The sequence below is a fragment of the Physcomitrium patens genome, chromosome 4, assembly GCF_059467195.1.
Source record: "Physcomitrium patens ecotype Gransden chromosome 4, ASM5946719v1, whole genome shotgun sequence".
In the NCBI taxonomy this organism is placed as follows: domain Eukaryota; kingdom Viridiplantae; phylum Streptophyta; class Bryopsida; order Funariales; family Funariaceae; genus Physcomitrium; species Physcomitrium patens.
In genome coordinates this window covers 19,056,750-19,073,857 of record NC_143413.1, presented here as the reverse complement: position 1 = coordinate 19,073,857, position 17,108 = coordinate 19,056,750, and the positions used below count along the sequence as shown (strand labels likewise).

The 17,108-nt window shown below is 36.7% G+C and overlaps 1 protein-coding gene and 1 pseudogene across 2 annotated transcripts; both read right to left on the bottom strand.

The window, feature by feature from the left end:
- Positions 1-5,127: 5,127 nt before the first annotated feature.
- On the bottom strand, positions 5,128-7,924 carry LOC112281596 (omega-3 fatty acid desaturase, endoplasmic reticulum pseudogene; annotated as a pseudogene).
- A 1,797-nt stretch (positions 7,925-9,721) lies between these two features.
- Positions 9,722-16,828, bottom strand: LOC112281664 (vacuolar protein sorting-associated protein 52 A). Of its 2 annotated transcripts, XM_024518436.3 has the most exons (20): positions 16,368-16,828; positions 15,376-15,458; positions 14,955-15,012; positions 14,612-14,707; positions 14,334-14,435; positions 14,074-14,157; positions 13,796-13,876; positions 13,505-13,648; positions 13,217-13,308; positions 12,966-13,047; positions 12,646-12,837; positions 12,417-12,532; positions 12,193-12,251; positions 11,963-12,063; positions 11,788-11,838; positions 11,418-11,597; positions 11,101-11,235; positions 10,900-10,974; positions 10,723-10,780; positions 9,722-10,600 (listed from the first exon to the last, which is right to left on the bottom strand). In XM_024518436.3, the coding sequence occupies exons 1-20, from the start codon at positions 16,554-16,556 to the stop codon at positions 10,296-10,298; spliced, it is 2,283 nt and encodes a 760-aa protein (XP_024374204.1). In that variant the 5' UTR covers positions 16,557-16,828; the 3' UTR covers positions 9,722-10,295. The 2 variants fall into 2 exon arrangements, with proteins under 2 accessions (XP_024374204.1, XP_024374205.1); XM_024518437.3 differs by lacking the exons at positions 15,376-15,458; positions 16,368-16,828 and adding an exon at positions 15,190-15,209.
- Positions 16,829-17,108: the final 280 nt, after the last annotated feature.

The following is a 17,108-nucleotide window of genomic DNA, read 5'->3' as shown; positions in this document are numbered from 1 at the left end:
TTTGGAAATCTATAATAGCAATAAATATTATCAAAAAAAAATTAAGCTATTTCTTTATCTATGGTAGTTTTTATACATGATAATAAATATGTCATCTAGGTGATATAATCTACTACCATGAATATATAGTCATAAAAATAGTCATATAAACTTAAGACTAAAAGATTTGTGATGAAATCCATAGAAACATAAGAGCATGGTTGTTTTAGTATAGGTGGTGGTTGAAAAAGTTCAGAAGGTCAACGATGTGGAGCTTTTGATCTTAAATATTTTCCAATATATATATATATATATATATATATATTATAAGTAATAAGTTACACTGATAGTATCATATAATATAGATAATATATTTAATAAATTTATTCATAAAAATTATATATCAATTAATTTTTTTTGTTAATAGCTTATTCAAGTCCAAGAATTGAAATTTATTTATAACCTAGAAACAATTTGATATTTATTTTTATAATTTCTTTTAAAGAAATAATTTTTTTATACTTTTTATAAATATATATTCACTAGTAATTAAGTAGAGAGATGGTTAAGATAATATATATTTATAATATAAAGAGATGTTTAATTTTTTTTAATTATAGAATGATTTTTTTTTTTTTAAATTAATAATAAAATAGAAAAGAAAAAATTGACAACAATAAAAACAATTCTATGATCTTAAAAGCTTACTTGATATTTTTCTTAAAAGCTATTACTTATTTGATGTAATTCAATATAATTCTATTTAGTTCACTTTACTGAAATTAATTATATATATATGTGGACTTGTTAAAGCCACACCCCCCTTTCCACCTTCTAATTCATTTTTGTATAAGTCCCATGTCCCCCACCATGTTCCCATTCCACATCCCCCGTTCCCAATCCCCTACTCCAACCCCCACCACTCGGTCCCTACTCCATGCCCTATCTCCAACTCTACCCCACCTCTATCACCACAAATAATAAAATTTTATCATTAAATATATCATAGATTTAAATTTAGGCATATAGCAACTTTGATCTTAGTATATTTTTTTTACATCTAAACTACAACATTCTTTATTTTTGTTATTCTTAACAATCACAAATTTTCTGTGTAAGCATAAAAATTCACACAATTTAACATTAAATTATTAATGAGATAATGTATATATCTTGAAAAAGAGGAAAAAGAAATATAAAAGTTTTAAACATCACAAGCACGTTCAGGAAACGGTAGATCGAAGTTGGTAGACATTGCAGGGTCAGGTCAGAGCCGTGTCAACGATATTTGCTGTGGGTTGTGAATAACTTTTTGAGGGTTCCTGGATCTGTTGTGTTGTGCATCAAATGCTCGTGTTGTCATGATATTGAATTAGTTTTGCGCTGTTATCGATCTGCCTGGGAATTGCTGAGCCTGGCAGCCTGGACCCAAATTCTAATAACTGAGATCTGACCTGCTTGCTTGCTTACTTTTCTGTGATTCTGCTCATAATCTTCTTGTTGTGTGTTTTTGTTTGAATTGCAGTAAAGATGGTCATCGCACAAGGCCATGTTTATTGCTGTTTTTGGTCGATGTAGTGAAAGTGGATTGCATGGATTTTCGCAATTGGAATTGAAACAAGCCCTTCATATTCTAATTGACAGGGGAAATAATTGAAGATCCATGATTATGGACATAGTTCTGATTGGAAAAAAAAGCTTATTTGTATTGTTTGTATATCCCTTCATTGTTTGTTGCTTATGTGTTATCCTTTCTTTCATATTATATAAGTATAGCTCAGTACTTGGTTGTTTGTGGTGATTTTTTCACATCAATATTTTAACGTAATATATCTTTTTGTAAATTTGAAATATTTGAAAATAATTTCATTTATGTATAACCTCTTAAGGTGTTTCTTTATATGTTACTTTTTAAGAAAAAATATTACACATATACTAATATGATTTATGTGTTTATATTTATTTAATATATAATTTTAATAAATAGTAATATAATATTTAAATATTGATTAATATATTGAAGAAAATTACAAATTTTATGTTTTCTAACAATAATAATTAATTTTTTAATTTAATTCTTTATAAAACTTTTAAAATCATGTAAATTTTGGTCTATTATAATTATATATAAAAGAAATACAATAAATTTAGAAAAATATTAGATAGATCTAAGTTTTTACTAAATTAACCCATCCATTTTGACCATCATGAAAAGAAAAGAAAAAATGACCTCTATATTCATTTCTCCACTATTGGATTTGCAACCAATAAAAACCAACCATATTCATCATGATTAGCATATTCTTCATCAAAAAAGGATCTTTTTAGTAAAACCATGGGTCTATTTAACATTCTCCTTAATTAATTTATATATATATATATATATATATATATTTATAATAATTTTTTATTTATTAATTTTTATTATAAAAATAATAATCTTTTAGAATTTAAATCATCTCATTGATTTTGTTGGTTAAATAAAATAATATTATATATTATGCACACATGAATCTTAAATTTATAAATCAAGATAAAATTAAATATATAAGTTTTAGTCAAAAATTTGAAATATACAAAATTTTATTATGAAAGTTTCTAGCTTCTAAGAAAAGTCGAAATAACAATTAGAAAGAACAAAAATAATGGTATGTGTATTTTGAAATAATTAATCATATAGAGATTTTTTTAAAGAAAAAAATACTCAAATATATATATATATATATATATATAAATACACACACACACACATAAGGAAACTAAATTATTAGAATGATAATAAAATAAAACTTAGAAGAAAACTGAAAAGTTTTTGCACTAAGAGTTTTAAAATTACATAGTATTTGACAAAGTTTTTTATTTTTTAATATTATATATTCATACATACATATGTATATATATATATATATATATATATATATGTGTGTGTGTGTATGTATAAGCTATAATTTTACATTTTAAAAGCTATAATTTTACAATATATATATATATATATATATATAAGTTTTATTAACTTTATTATTATATCAATGAATTAAGTATGTACATATTTTAGATAGAATATACATCTCTCATCACTTTTATTCTATCTAAAATATGTATTTTAAAACCAAAACTTTAAGAAAATAAATTTAAACTAAACAATTAGAAGATTTTTTAGAAGTAGAACTTTACACACACACACACACACACATATATATATATATATATATATATATACATGTAAAATAAAGTACATGGATATTTTTTAAATGGTTTTTTTCTTGTATACAATAATTAAATAAAATTAATTATTATAAAATTATAAATTTATTTTAATTTACCAAATTATGAGATTATCTTCTCAAAAATAAAACCAAAAATCCAAATACTTAATAACAATAGGTGTAATTTTAAGAGGAATCATACTTATTTTGGAAATTTTTGGACAGATAATTACTCAACAATATTAAGAATAAAGAATAAATTCTATATCTTTGAATAATTATTTATTTAAATAAAATACTTGTATATTTAAAAAGATTTTTTTTAATAATATAAATGAACATATCAACAGATATATTTAGTGAATATTTAGTTATATAAAATAATCTATTTTAATTTTTAAAGAAATTTTAGTAGATTTAACGATATATTATTTAAAATATAATTATATATTTATATTAATTATTTTAAATAGAAATTATGATCCATATTAAAATTATTATAAATAAATAGAATAATCATTACAAATGATAATTATAATTCATCTAATTATATTTTTTAAACTTGTGAGATGATAAAATAGTTTTATTTATACCAAAAAAAAACCTACATAACTTAATTATTAAAGTAAGTATTACTAATATTATATTATTCTATTTTTTTCTCTTATTCAAAGATAAATGCACAAAAACTAAACGTCATGTAATTATTATATGTAGAAAATATCATAATGATGATGCTATATTTTTAGATTAAGCTTTACATATATATATATATATATATATATATGCACGTGTATGTATGTATATGTATGTATATATACATATATAATATTTAAATAAAGTGAATTAAATAAAACTATATTGTAAAACATCAAATGTATACTATCTCTTTTAAAAATATCAGATAAGCTTCCAAGTTCATTGAATTTTTCTCATTGTTTTCTTTTCTGTTCTATATTTAAAATCTAAATATCTTTATAAGTTATGAATGTATAAAAATTATAAATATATATAACTTCTACATAAATTATAAATATATATAAATATAAATCAATCTTTATAAATCTTTATAATTTATAAATATATCACTTCTCTATTTAATGAGTAAATTGTCATTTTGTAGATAATTGAAAACAAAATTTTAACTTGATTAGAAACTGCTCACTCAACCTACAGGTTGTGGAATAAGCGACAAAAATCACTGTCCACCGAAATTTGGTTGTGAATTTCTTGGTTAAAAAACTCCACTAAAATGCGTCGCAGATGACGATTACAATTACGTTCAAGCCTGCGAGAACAATGATTGACCTCCATCATGATGCTCGGAGAGTAGAACTAAACTACGCTGATAGGAACGTAGCAGACATGAACACAAAATATGTAACGAGATAGAGTTTCCTTTTGTGTTTCACCCTGAATAAATTGTGAGGTTTAGACTAAGAAAAAGATCAAGCTCAAGTTGAGGAAGGGTGTTAACAAAGTTACCAACACCTTGAGCTATTTTTACTTCTACGATGCTGTAACTGCAAAACCCGGGTATGAGATGAGCACTGCTCCTATTTGTACTCTCTTCTGATTAATATAGTAGTTAGTAGTTTTATATCAACAATTATGGCTTTTCTTTTTTCTTTTTAGCTGGGATGTTAAGATCATTAGTTCTAGATATGACCATTTTAATCCTGTTCTCAGTTTTCCCTGAACTTATCATCTTCCAGGGCATTCAGATATCTGTAAAGATATCAGACATTTTCATGGACTTATGGACTCACGGCTCCATCAATCAAAGTCTTGAATATGTTGTGAGTGGATATGTATACATCACACTTGCTAGTAGGGCTCACCTCACGTGCAAATACAATCATATAAAAGCACCAGTATCCAGTGGTGCATGTACAGATACTACTACGTCTCATATTTGAATGGTACTTAACACAAATGGGATTCACAGACAGCCGTTGGATTGCTCACACTCCATTGAAAAAGGATCATGTATGACGTGCCAAAATTTGCGATACTTTTCTCTGTGGCAACTTTGTCTCAGGGGATTGATATGTACTAAACCAAGTCTAGATGAGGTCGACAAATCATGATGTTGATGATGATGACGATTGCGCAATATTGATTCTGAACCTGCAATCACACAAAACATGCGACACACTATCGCTTGAAATCGATAGCATGAGAGTGTTTCCAAACCAATGACGGTAACAAACGCGGGATCATCACGCGAATATTTTGTTTCCGCACCGTCTGTTTGGGAAAGTGTTATTATAGAAACTCGGATTCTGCGAAGGGAACTGTAGATGTGGGGAGCAAGGGGAAACTGATGACGCTTGATAGAAAGATTGGAGGAATCACGGAGAAGTCGTATCATCTGTCTGCAAGAAAATTAGATGTTGAATCTAATCGAAAGATGCTGAAATTTTGGATTGCGATGACTCAGGCTGACACAGAACGTTAAATCACATTACGCCCGCATCTAACAGTGCTATTTTTGAGATACACGATTGTGGGTGAAATTTATTGTTTATTATTGGACGGTTTGTAAAAGTAAGTGACAGTTGGAGGCAGCAAGGAATATTGAGGAATTGTTTATTGAATTGGCAGCAAAGTGAGGTAGATGCCTTGGAAGGCAGGGAGAGACAACGACTACTGGTGACAATTGGCAATATTAGTGAAGGAGGTGATACAATCAGTACGTGGCGATGTTGTGGAGGCTATCAATCAAGTTGATTGGAAATAATTGAGCAAACGTGCACTTAATTATATCTACAATCACGAATAATGTCGGATAGGCTAAAGCGGATTTTCAATGGGAGAAACAATGCTGCTGTTTAGTCATGAACAGAGGAAAATCACAAGGACTGGGCACCACACATGCCATTGACTCCACAAACGCGACCGAAATTGAATCTTAGATGTTGTGAATGGACACGGGATGCCATACATAACTAGTTAAAATTCTCTGTTTTATGCTAACAGTAGTCACGGATTCAAAACATAATCACTCTGTCGTCAAACCCTGGCTAATTTCCCTCAGCAAATAGTTACCTAGCTTGAATCTGTTAATCCTTTCAACAAGAAGGTCGTTACAGATCAGCACTCCCGTTTTCAACTAACCTTAAAACACAATGCATGGTCGATTTCTTTTACCCTGCCCAGAGTATATACTTCGACGGCATGAAGCAAGCGCCATAGCCTAGATATATATAGATATATATATATATATATATATAGAAACACAAGGATAGCAGACCTCTTCCCTTCGTATCTTTCTGGTAATAGACGATGTCGCCCTCGTCGGCTACATAATGATCCTCGGAGAAGCTCTTCACGAGAATGGAGATGAGGTGCACTGGAATAAGACCGGATCTTTGCGGCTCCTGGTAGTAGTTACCAAGCAAGGGCTTCAACGCAGCAGTGGCCTAATGGTAATGCGGAATCTTAGGGAACAAATGGTGCACAACGTGTGTACCAATGTCATGATGGATTTTGTTAAAGTTCCCGTAGTCGAGGTCAATGGTGGACAACCCTCCGCGAATGAAGCTCCATTCCTGGCCTCGGTACCAGGGAATTCTCTTCTCGTATCCGTGATGGTGGAGGTATGTGACGAAGGAGGTCCACTATATTGACGACATAGGGCACAAAGTAGACTTTCAACGTCCACAGGAAGCCCATGTGAGAGACTGCAGCGGCCAGGATCGCCACCATGACGAGCCAACTGGCGGTGGTGGTGAGCACTTCTTTCCACTCGCTCGCATTGAACAAATCCCTTGAAGGACTGTAATGTGTTCCACTCTTGCCTGGCGTCCTGCACCAGAGGTAGAAAGGATACGCGTAGAAAGGGAAAGGAAACTGCATTCGGCCCAGTCTCGGGAAGACGCTGAGAGTCTCATAGAGCGACTCTGACATGGGGTACCACGACTCGTCGTTCTCGACGTCTCGAGATTGGCATGATGAACGCGATGGCTGATCCGATAGTCGTGGTAGGGGACTAGAATGAATGAGTGTTTGATGAGGCCCAAGAAGTTGTTCAGATGCTTGCTTGGGGAGAAACTGATATGTCCGCAGACATGGTTTTGCACAAAGAGCGTCCAGAACATGGTCCCCTGCGCAAACCAGCACAGCGCCCACTTTAACCACTTGTCGATAATTGAAGCAACTGAAGCTAGAACCACCACGAGAGTTATGTCGTTCGCGACGCTGCACAAGGAACGCGTGGTGCTCCGCTCCCAGCAATGCTTGGGAATAGTCGCTCGTATCTGGCCGAGGGTAAAAGGCGGCTCCTTCGATGCATTGAACTCCTTGTCCTGATCCTTAGCTTCCACCTATACAACCCCAACCGTGCCACCCTCCTCCGTTCCTCGGACTGGTACCAGTGACGTCAGTTTTTCAAGCGTGGACTCAACTTGATCAATCGAGGTCGCCCCTTTCCTGGACGTCATTGCCACTACCAGCAATCAATTGCAGCCCATTTAGCTCTTCAAATTCCCCCTTCGCCAGACGTCGATTGATCGTGCCCCTCCTCTGCAAATTGGGTCCAGAAAATCTCCAGCGACAGAAAATCTCCAGCGGCAGAGAACCTCCAGGTTTATGCACAGGGCATGATCTAAGTCTGCGACAATCTTCCAATTCAAGTGCTCACCAGTTCGGTGCATGTGAAACGAACCATCCTCCAAATTTACATCGGAGTCGGCACATAGCCGAATTGAACAGGATAGCGTTTTAGACCACGGCATCATCCAAAGCTTGATGAGAAAGCTTGTACTGAGGAGTATACGTCTCTGTCCTATATGTGTGTCTGCGCGCTGTGAACGAACAGAGGTCGGAAAGGCAAGACACAGGATGAGAAACTACAACCGATTCGAGAGAAAACATCACTGTAGTCAGTGGGAAGACAAAACATGCATTTCTTACGTACTTAACCTACCGACAGACTCACCCATTACCCAAAAGACTCGTAGCTTAAATCATTGTCTATTCATTTGTTGATACTTTTCCTATAAGACAAGGTGTAAATCCGCCATTGACAGATGCTCATTGAAGTCAGTGGCGTAAAACTCAGGAGACAGTCGTTTCGTCGCTTAAATCCGGACACAGTAAATTATTTCGAGTAATAGAATCCCACACTTTGCAACGTCACTACTGCATCATACTTTGAGGCCTTTATGTTTACCATAATAACCTTCTTTGAGGTAAGAGCCAAAGATTAGATTAGTTTCTGAGCAGTTTCTGATTGGACCTTTTAATTCACTCGTCTACACCAATTTTCCTGACGTGATGGTGGATTTGTTTCGGGGATTGGTGGGCGGAGTCGTTGGAGGGTTTTATTCAAAAATTAAATAGACAAGGTGCGCTATATTAGGAAAGAGATTCTGTCGTATGGGCCTCCTAGAGTCGGTCCATCAACTTCCATCATATTATGGAAGTCATCATCTCAACACAATATTAGCTGAATATTCTTTTCTTCGATTCTGAGACACTCACAGTAACACTAGGCAATTCAAGTAACGACCCACCAGTGGAAAATCCGGGACGATCCTGGAATTGGGGTAAAAGAGAAAAAAAATTGATCAAGTGAAAATGTAACCGGTCGTTAGAAACCTGGCTTCGAAAGACCCTCGTCCAGGACTTAGTAACAGTCTGCACGTGCTTCAAGGTCATTCATTCTAGACCAGTCGATCGGGGGCGCCGACCTCGTGTCGACGACGTCATGGCGGAGTCTAGACATGGATCTTCTCGCGATCGCGAACTGTTGATGTGGTGCAGATGTATTTTGTGGCGGAAGAAAGCGACGGCTGCGTGGAGCCTTGAAGAGATGATGTGGAATTGCAAACTCGTGGTATCGATTTCGAGATGCAGTGCAAATGTTTCCAAGCTTAAGCAACAACGAAATAGACGATGAGCTTGTGTTTGGCTATTCCTCCAGGTTCAAGTTCGACAATCCTCTAAATCCATCATCTAGGTGTTCCACGCTTGAATCAGATGTGAAGTTTAGTGAAATGGGTTGATAAGCATAAGTGCATGGCTTTAGTTCTACATTGATATATCAAAGTAAACAATGAAAACCGTAGAGATAGTCGGACCTATATACACGTATATATACATAAATAGGTACTACTATCTCTATTGTTCTTAATTCTTAACGTCTTTCCACTACTTCTCATTACCAGCAAACGAGTTAAAAATGCATGTGAATTAAATAGCGGCAAATATGAGCTGAAGAATATATAGAGGAACGTTACAGCTTGCAAAATTCATGAATATGGCATTGGGTCCTGTTTGCAATAGATTACACCGGATGTGAACCAAATATCTATTACGAACCAACTTAGTGTCTGGATTAAAATATGAAATGTCGAAAATGAGTTAATATTGGCGATGCATAGTTCAGGTTTTTACATGCTTTTTAACAAATACATCTTGAATGTTTTCACTCTCATGACACGTGCCACAGACAGCCATAGCAACATCATAAGTTGTCTCTTCAATAAAAGAGACGAATCTGTGAAGAATAGCATCACTGATACAAACTGTTAAGTGAACAAACCGAAACTGGTGAAAAATATATTGAACATCTACTCCAAGTGGGAGACTCCGCTTAAGACGACAATCGGAGACGATCAAAGCAAGCAGGAACATACTGCTAATGTTTTATGCATAACTGTCTCTAAATTCATTACTACGCAGATGAAGCAATCATAACTAAGAGACAAATCATAGTCAATAAAGGAACTAGCTTCACCATCACAAGAATATCTTGTCTAGCAAGAATTGAAGTGGCTGAAGCAAACCTAGAGATATAATTTCGTAGGTACCCAAATTCATGAGTGGCTATTTCTCTACAAATACCTTGCTTAGCCAAGGGGCTTCCAACTGTTTCTGTACACTTGAGCTGATAAGAATGATTGCTCACTTGAGCAATCATAATAATCAGTCAGCAATGGATTTTCGAAAGGTTTTAGATAGACACTGGAAAGTGAAAGAATCAGTGAAGCATCCTCACAACTATGGTCGTGAAGGAGGGAAATAGAGTACTGACTGAGGCATTGGAGGTCTTTAAAAAGAGATCAAAACTGCAGAAGAAAACGAGAAGCTCTAGGAAGGAACTTAGAAAGTCCTAGAATACTTCTTAATCTCATGCATGATTGAGGATATTGATACCACATCTTTGCCAAGTGCAGCACCCCCACCGACACGCTTGAGCGAGTCGGATAATCGTGTATAGTACAGAAGTAGCTGCGTAAGTGCCGCACGCAGGATCTCCATACCACACACAAAATTGCTGAACGACGTGATAACATCCTTGTGCATGACTTCAATTGCAGTCTTCCATCGAACTGCGAAGTCCTTCACCAAGGGTTCAACTTCTTCCAGCTTTATAGGTTGTGCATTGCTGGTCCCAGAATCCTCACCTAACATGGTCCACAAGCAAGCCGTAAAATACGCAGCAAGCTTCACAAATAAGTTTCCTAAAAGATTACCTGAGGTATTGCCAAAGTAAAGGTGTGAATTCAAAGAAACGTTAATAGTAAACCTGCTCGTGTTTTTACAAATGCAATGAGTGCTCCAAAATGCTCCCTGAGCTCCTCCTCCTGCATAAGATAGTCACAATTTACAGGCAAATGTTTTGTAGCGGTGAACACATAGCTATCTTATTGAATGTAAGAAATGTCGACTGAGCACAGGCAACCAATGTAGCGCTAGAACATACCACAAATACAGTAGTACTGCCTTTCAGCAATTCCTCAAACTGCTGTTGTGTTTTACCACCATCTGTGCCAGCTTCCTGAATCAGAATTAACAACCAGATCCTGTTAGATAAAGCCTCCATATGTGTGTATCAATATCACGCCCAACTTTTGTTTTAGTGAACCAAAATAACAGGGCTGACTTATTAGGAATAAAAGCAAACCTTGAGAACAGAAAGTACGAGGTCATAGTTGTTGATGAGGAATGTCGTCTGCTGCTTTTGCTGCCGGAACATTCGTGAAAGCTTAACCAGTAAATCATCTATTGCCACACGCAATCGCTCCAAATTTAAATCCAACTGCACAACTCACATTAGGTTAATCGGTATTCATTAGTTGTTGGGAAGTAAAATTAGGCGTCAAATCAAGTTGACAGTTGTTGCCAGTGAAGGGGAAGCCAGCACACTACCAAGTCAAACAGAAAGACGAGAAACAGAATATATAGTCAAGTTTTTAGAAAGCCCACGAATATCAAACACACCTGACCATCTCCATACTTGATTGTAAGGTGGAGAAGACTTGCGGCAAATTCAGCATAGCGCCTAGTTACATAATGAGGACGAACATCATCCTCCCAAAGTGCTCGGGGATTCGCAGTTCGTAAACTACTGAGATGCATATCGAAGACCATTTTGAAGCGCGGCCATAACACCAGGACCAACTGCATTCCACCTCAATAAGGTTTGATACCCAAATGGTACGTGTATATTGGAATTACATGTATATAAGATTTAAGCTATGCTTTTAAACATACTGAAAGTAACGTGTGCAGCATTCATGAGATATTACAAAGGGCAAAGTACATGACGCTCAAATGCAAGAAACAGGCTGAGTAGGCGCGAAGGTAAAACCTTGTCAAAGTAAGAGTCCAGAGAGGGAATCCGCCTATTCCACATGATGAGCTGCATCCAATGAAAGCAAGTCAAATTTCCGACTACCAACTACATGATTCAAAAAACGATAGTAAACATGAATCGAAGTATAGCTAGTGCTTCGCTACGACATTAAAGAAAAAGTTAGAATCACCTTATGTTCATTCGTGAGTCGAATCATGAGCAATAGGCCGATTGCATCAAAACAGTTTGGTAGAACTGCATTTGTGTGCTCTTCAATGACAGCGAAAGAACCTGAAGAGTTCCGAATGAGAGGGTGAGTACGCTAAACATAAAACAATATAAAACTTACAACTCAGAGCTAGAATCATGCTAACAGTCCACTCATGCTACAAAATAACCAAGAGCTGAAGATGATCATACCAGAAAAAATTTCATTAAAAATCCCATCTTCTCCAAAAAAGCTTGTGCAAAATAAATACCTACATGGTATTTGCAACCAACAATAAGAAAAGCTGGTCTCCGAAGAAAGAAAAAATAAAAAGTTATCGGTGAAATCGTCTCTGTGCGCACTTCAGCCTCAACTCTCAATCACAAACCACTAAAAAGCAACACAATTAGCTAGCCTGAAGGGGAAAGCACTTTACTCAGAAGTTGCAGTGTCCATAAGAAGCTTGTGCAAACTACGAAACAGAACTTCATATGGAAACTTTTGGTTACTAGATTCAGCAATGTGAGGAATAATCGCTGGTCCATCCACGTCCTGCATTCCAGGATGAAACCCAACACAAAGTTTTACAGTCAGCACATCATGCTTAGATAAGGACAAATGAGTGTGTGCGACGTTCACAGAGCTTGTAGAAAGATATTGAGTACCTTCAACACGAAGGCTCGATTACCAAGCGCAAAGACAGCCCCACGGTTTTTAAGAGGCTCCCTGGGTCGAGAAAATAGGCCAGTACTTCGAGTACCCAAGTCCTCAACTCCTAAAAGATCATTCGCCGTCACTATGTCAAGCTGAAGCTTTTCCAAAGCTAGAATGTAGCTCCGGAAATGCACACTCAAAACCTACAAATAACATTCAAGAAGTTATTCACCAAGGTTTGGAAGCAGCATAAAATCGATAAAATTTCCCAATTTGCAACCATAGCAAAGTTATAATGCCTCAAGTTGCAAATCCTGAAGTTGGTAATTACCTTGTTCATAGTGTCAACATAAGCCGCTCGCACTTCTGGGTACACCTCGTGACCATGATCCTGTAGGAACGTTGCCACATACCTGCATCGAGTTAAGAAGGCAGAACTTTAAAACGTTATGAGCAAGGATCATAACCGAAGAAGAAACAAGTGAGTTGAGAAGAACCGGCAGAGCTAGTGAAAAGGGCGCCAGAATAAACTAAAACATTCCTGCACTTAAATATGCAATCTTCTAAGTAACGAGTGCATACTTGTACTTCAAGAGGACATTCTGCTGCAAGATTTGGATGTTCGTTTTAGGCCGCTTCAAAGCATAAAGCTTCTGCATCAAAAATTCTCTTGCCTGCATAGTTGAAAGATAAACTTCAGAACATCACCTATTTCACAACATTAACCATGAAAGTAACTTTTCCAGAATTCTTCAGTCATTAACGAATGCCCTTCTAGATATTTCCTTCATGATAAGCCCAGCTCTTTCCCGCACACACACACACAACGATACACAAAACCAAAAAATGAGTACCAGGTCAGCAAACCACCTTGTAGACTGCCTTGGAGCGCAATTTCTCAAATTCTGGAATAACATCTTCCATTGCCAGGGAATCTTTAGAGCCAACGTTTTCAGCTACATACTTTAATTTCTTACTCAACACCATAAGGACGTTGACGTATTCCTCGTTGACCTGCAAGAACTCAAGACAGAACTTGTCAACAGAATTCTACATGCAGATGTGTTCAGCAGTGTTCAGCAGATGTCTAGGGACATTAATCACGTGACAATTCAGGTCATGGACCTGTAACCAATAAGAGTTGAAAGGATGGAGACATACCTCTCCATCAACAATTGTGTCAATCATATTTGGGGGAACTACCACTTCCTCTAAGAATTTTGCCAATTTTGCTTCTGCGACCTACACACAAAGAGATAGATCCAACCAAATCCAAGAAAGCATGCAAGTAAACGAATGAGGGAGGGGGGAAATACAAAAGAAAGTATACAACATCGAAAGTGATGATAATAAGAATGAACAACATCTTCTATGAAGACCCTGAAAGACATAATTACTAAATATCACCATAAGTACAAGTTGAATGTAGAAAGATATACCTTCCGGTTCTTAAGTTTAATTCCCATACTCATTGACTGCTCCTGAAGGTTCTTAATTTCTGAACTTATCGATCCTAGATCTGCCTGAGTAGGACAAAATACTACCTCAGCATCAAAGAAGCGAGCCACACAGAAACCTTGACGCATACGGAACAAACCAAGGCATGTTTCACCTTAAACGGCTATAATATACAATCATCAGATACTGCTAAGGCAGCATTTAGATTAACAGATATGACTTCAATGAACCAGCTAATGACCTGAAAACCACCAAGCAATGACTCCATTTGCGTCAAGATCGTATCACATTCTCGTATTTGAGCATGAAGAGACACCAGATTGTCACTTTCTTTCATATAGTCCTGCACGCAAGGAAAAGAGCAAAACTAACATAGTTACCATCTGAAAAATACTTTCAAGTAAAATATCTCTAGTACACAGCTTACGACATAAATTATAAAGAAAAATTGACAAGACGAGCAATCCAGCTGAACCATCTCAGGATTCTTTTATAACTTATACAGGAGGATTGGACAACCTGAATGGATTCAAGCTCCACTTGGCGTAGGTTCTCCTCAACCTCAACTGCGTACTCCCGCAATTGAATCCCCTGACCAAGGATGCTTCCTACCATCTGCAGAACGCGAAAATCAGTCTCGGGCTAATTCCGTATGTTTGAAAACAATTTTTCTTGAGTTAACAGGATAAAACGATAGCAGTAGGAAACAGATGAATTTAAGAACAAGTGTAAGAAAAGAGACATCGACCCACAGATATTGCCACATCAGCACACACACACGCTTGTGAAAAGTTCATTAGCAGATTATAAAGAGATACTTCATTCATCTGCGTTTAAAGTAGACAAGCAGAGCTGGAAATACCTGGTGACCTTTGAGGCGCTCTAACTCTTCCTCCAGCCCCTCTAAATCCACTTCATCGCTGTCAGATAGATAAAGAAAACTCAGTAAATATCTTCTGCCCTAAATAAATAGAGTGAAAGCTTTAGAAACAATAAGAAAACATAACAGATACCCTTCTCAGACTCAAGAGGCCTCATTTTGAGATGACTAATCGGCTAGCGTAGATGCTGTAAAGATTGTCATAGGTTAAGGGTACCTAGCTCATGCGCAGACTTGGCACGTATCCCTAAACTAATAGCACCTGTTGCAAATGGAGATGCACCATTATCGTACCAATGAATATCCAACAACGGGGGGTTATATTTCCCATCCAGACTTTACACGAATTTGTAAGTCTGTATATCTACGTGAAGCTCTTTGAAAGTGAGAACGTCGCGCTTACCCAGACTCGTCTCCAAATGTGAGATCGCCAGCTGTGACAGATAAATCAGCTGCTTGCTGTTCTGCTTCTCCTAGCTCAGCATCCTACATATAATGAAGCCTCATTCATAAATGTGATAAATGAAAGCAAGGTGAAGAAGGAATGTAATGAAAGGAAGCTGATGCAGTGTAAAGAAAACTCAGTTTGAATTCAACCAAGAAGACATTGAAATGAAGATTCAACTCAATACTGTAATGCCACAAGTAGTCTAGCAAAATCCAATTCCTATCAAATACTATCTATCTCTACCGAAATTTTAACCAACTAGATCCTCTAAATGCTGAAATGCTCGAGAGCACTCCCAAAATTAAATAGCAAGTCCACCGGAACTTTCATCCACTGTATACTAAATCTTTTAACCATCCTGGCTATGTTCTGAAAAAAATAAAAATAAAAAAATTCAAAAATAAAAACCCTAAGGAGAGATGCATTCACTGACGATCAGTTGTGATACCATCCTCTGCAGCTGGATACTTGGAAGACCTATATCGTACACTGACAATAATGTGAAATTAACAACCTTATTCTTCTTCGGCTTAAAAAAATTACAGAGTCCTCTGGTGGCAAGATATGTGTAGACTTCCATGTACTCAAAGACCAGAGAACGCTGTAAGATTGTAATTAAAAAAACATTGGCCCGTAATACAATTGGACGACTCTAAAGCCCTGTTACACATTTAGTACTTCTAGTCCTGATCGGGAGGAAAATTCGACTTTACGCGCAACCACTGTAATATACAATAAAAACAATAAAAAATAAAAATAAAAACCATGACAAAGACAACCAAACTAGAGCATGCCATAATAGACCAATAGATTAAAGCAACAACAAGACCGCTCGTTTCTGCAAGGCACACTCAGATCCGATCTTCCTTGAAATGTCGAAAGAAAACATCAGAATTCCATACCATCTCCTCAATACCAGAAAATGAGAAGAAAAAAGGGGAACATACCGACGAGGCAAAGAGCGGCGACGCAAACAACTTCTCCAGAGCCACGTGCGCGTACTCTTCTGCCGAGAGAGGCTTCCCTTTCGCGGCAACGTCGGCACTGCTCTCCTCGCCCTCGCTCCCCGTCGTCTCCGTCAATGGACCAGACATTAAAATCGCCCTCGCGGCCACGGCCGCCGATGCGTCTACCATCGTAACACAAACTTCACCTCTATCCTTTCTTTTCAATTTTGTCCCGCAACTGTGCCTTCAAACTTATACTATGTCCAAAAAATGGAGTAAAAATGAGACGAATGCAGGGTGCCTGTAAGAATTTCGTTCTGCGTCTCATCAAATGCGGGCAAACGAGGCAGGATCGACGCTACGTAGAATTGGGGGATTGGAAGCAGGCGATGCCGCACTCAGTCACTCAGTGCGAGATTCAGCCCTGCACGCGATGCTTCCGCCCTCGCCCTGGCCCTACTCCCTCATCCCTGAGTGCAAGCTCAACGAGGCGAGGGCCTTGTCGTGGATGAATACCGTCATCCTTCGGATCATGATCTGATGGATGAAAAATACGACATTCATCGTGGATACTGGATGAGGAGTCTCGACATTGGGCGGTCTAAGGAGCTTCGCTTCTTAATTGGGAAATTTTGAAATTATTCTTCTAGCTTTATCAGCTTCAGCCTTCGATTCATTTGACTTATCCTCGTATTGCAAGAGAATGTTATGTAACTTTCACCACAAAATATTGATCCTTTA

Bases quoted from the DNA above. Each gene is read 5' to 3' on its own strand.
- LOC112281664 (XM_024518436.3), bottom strand. From the start codon at position 16,556: ATGGTAGACGCATCGGCGGCCGTGGCCGCGAGGGCGATTTTAATGTCT. The intron at 13,649-13,795 runs GTATGTCTCCAT...GAGTTCTTGCAG, and splicing joins ACACAATTGTTGATGGAGAG to GTCAACGAGGAATACGTCAA. The intron at 12,064-12,192 runs GTATGATCATCT...GGAACTCTTCAG, and splicing joins TTTTAATGAAATTTTTTCTG to GTTCTTTCGCTGTCATTGAA.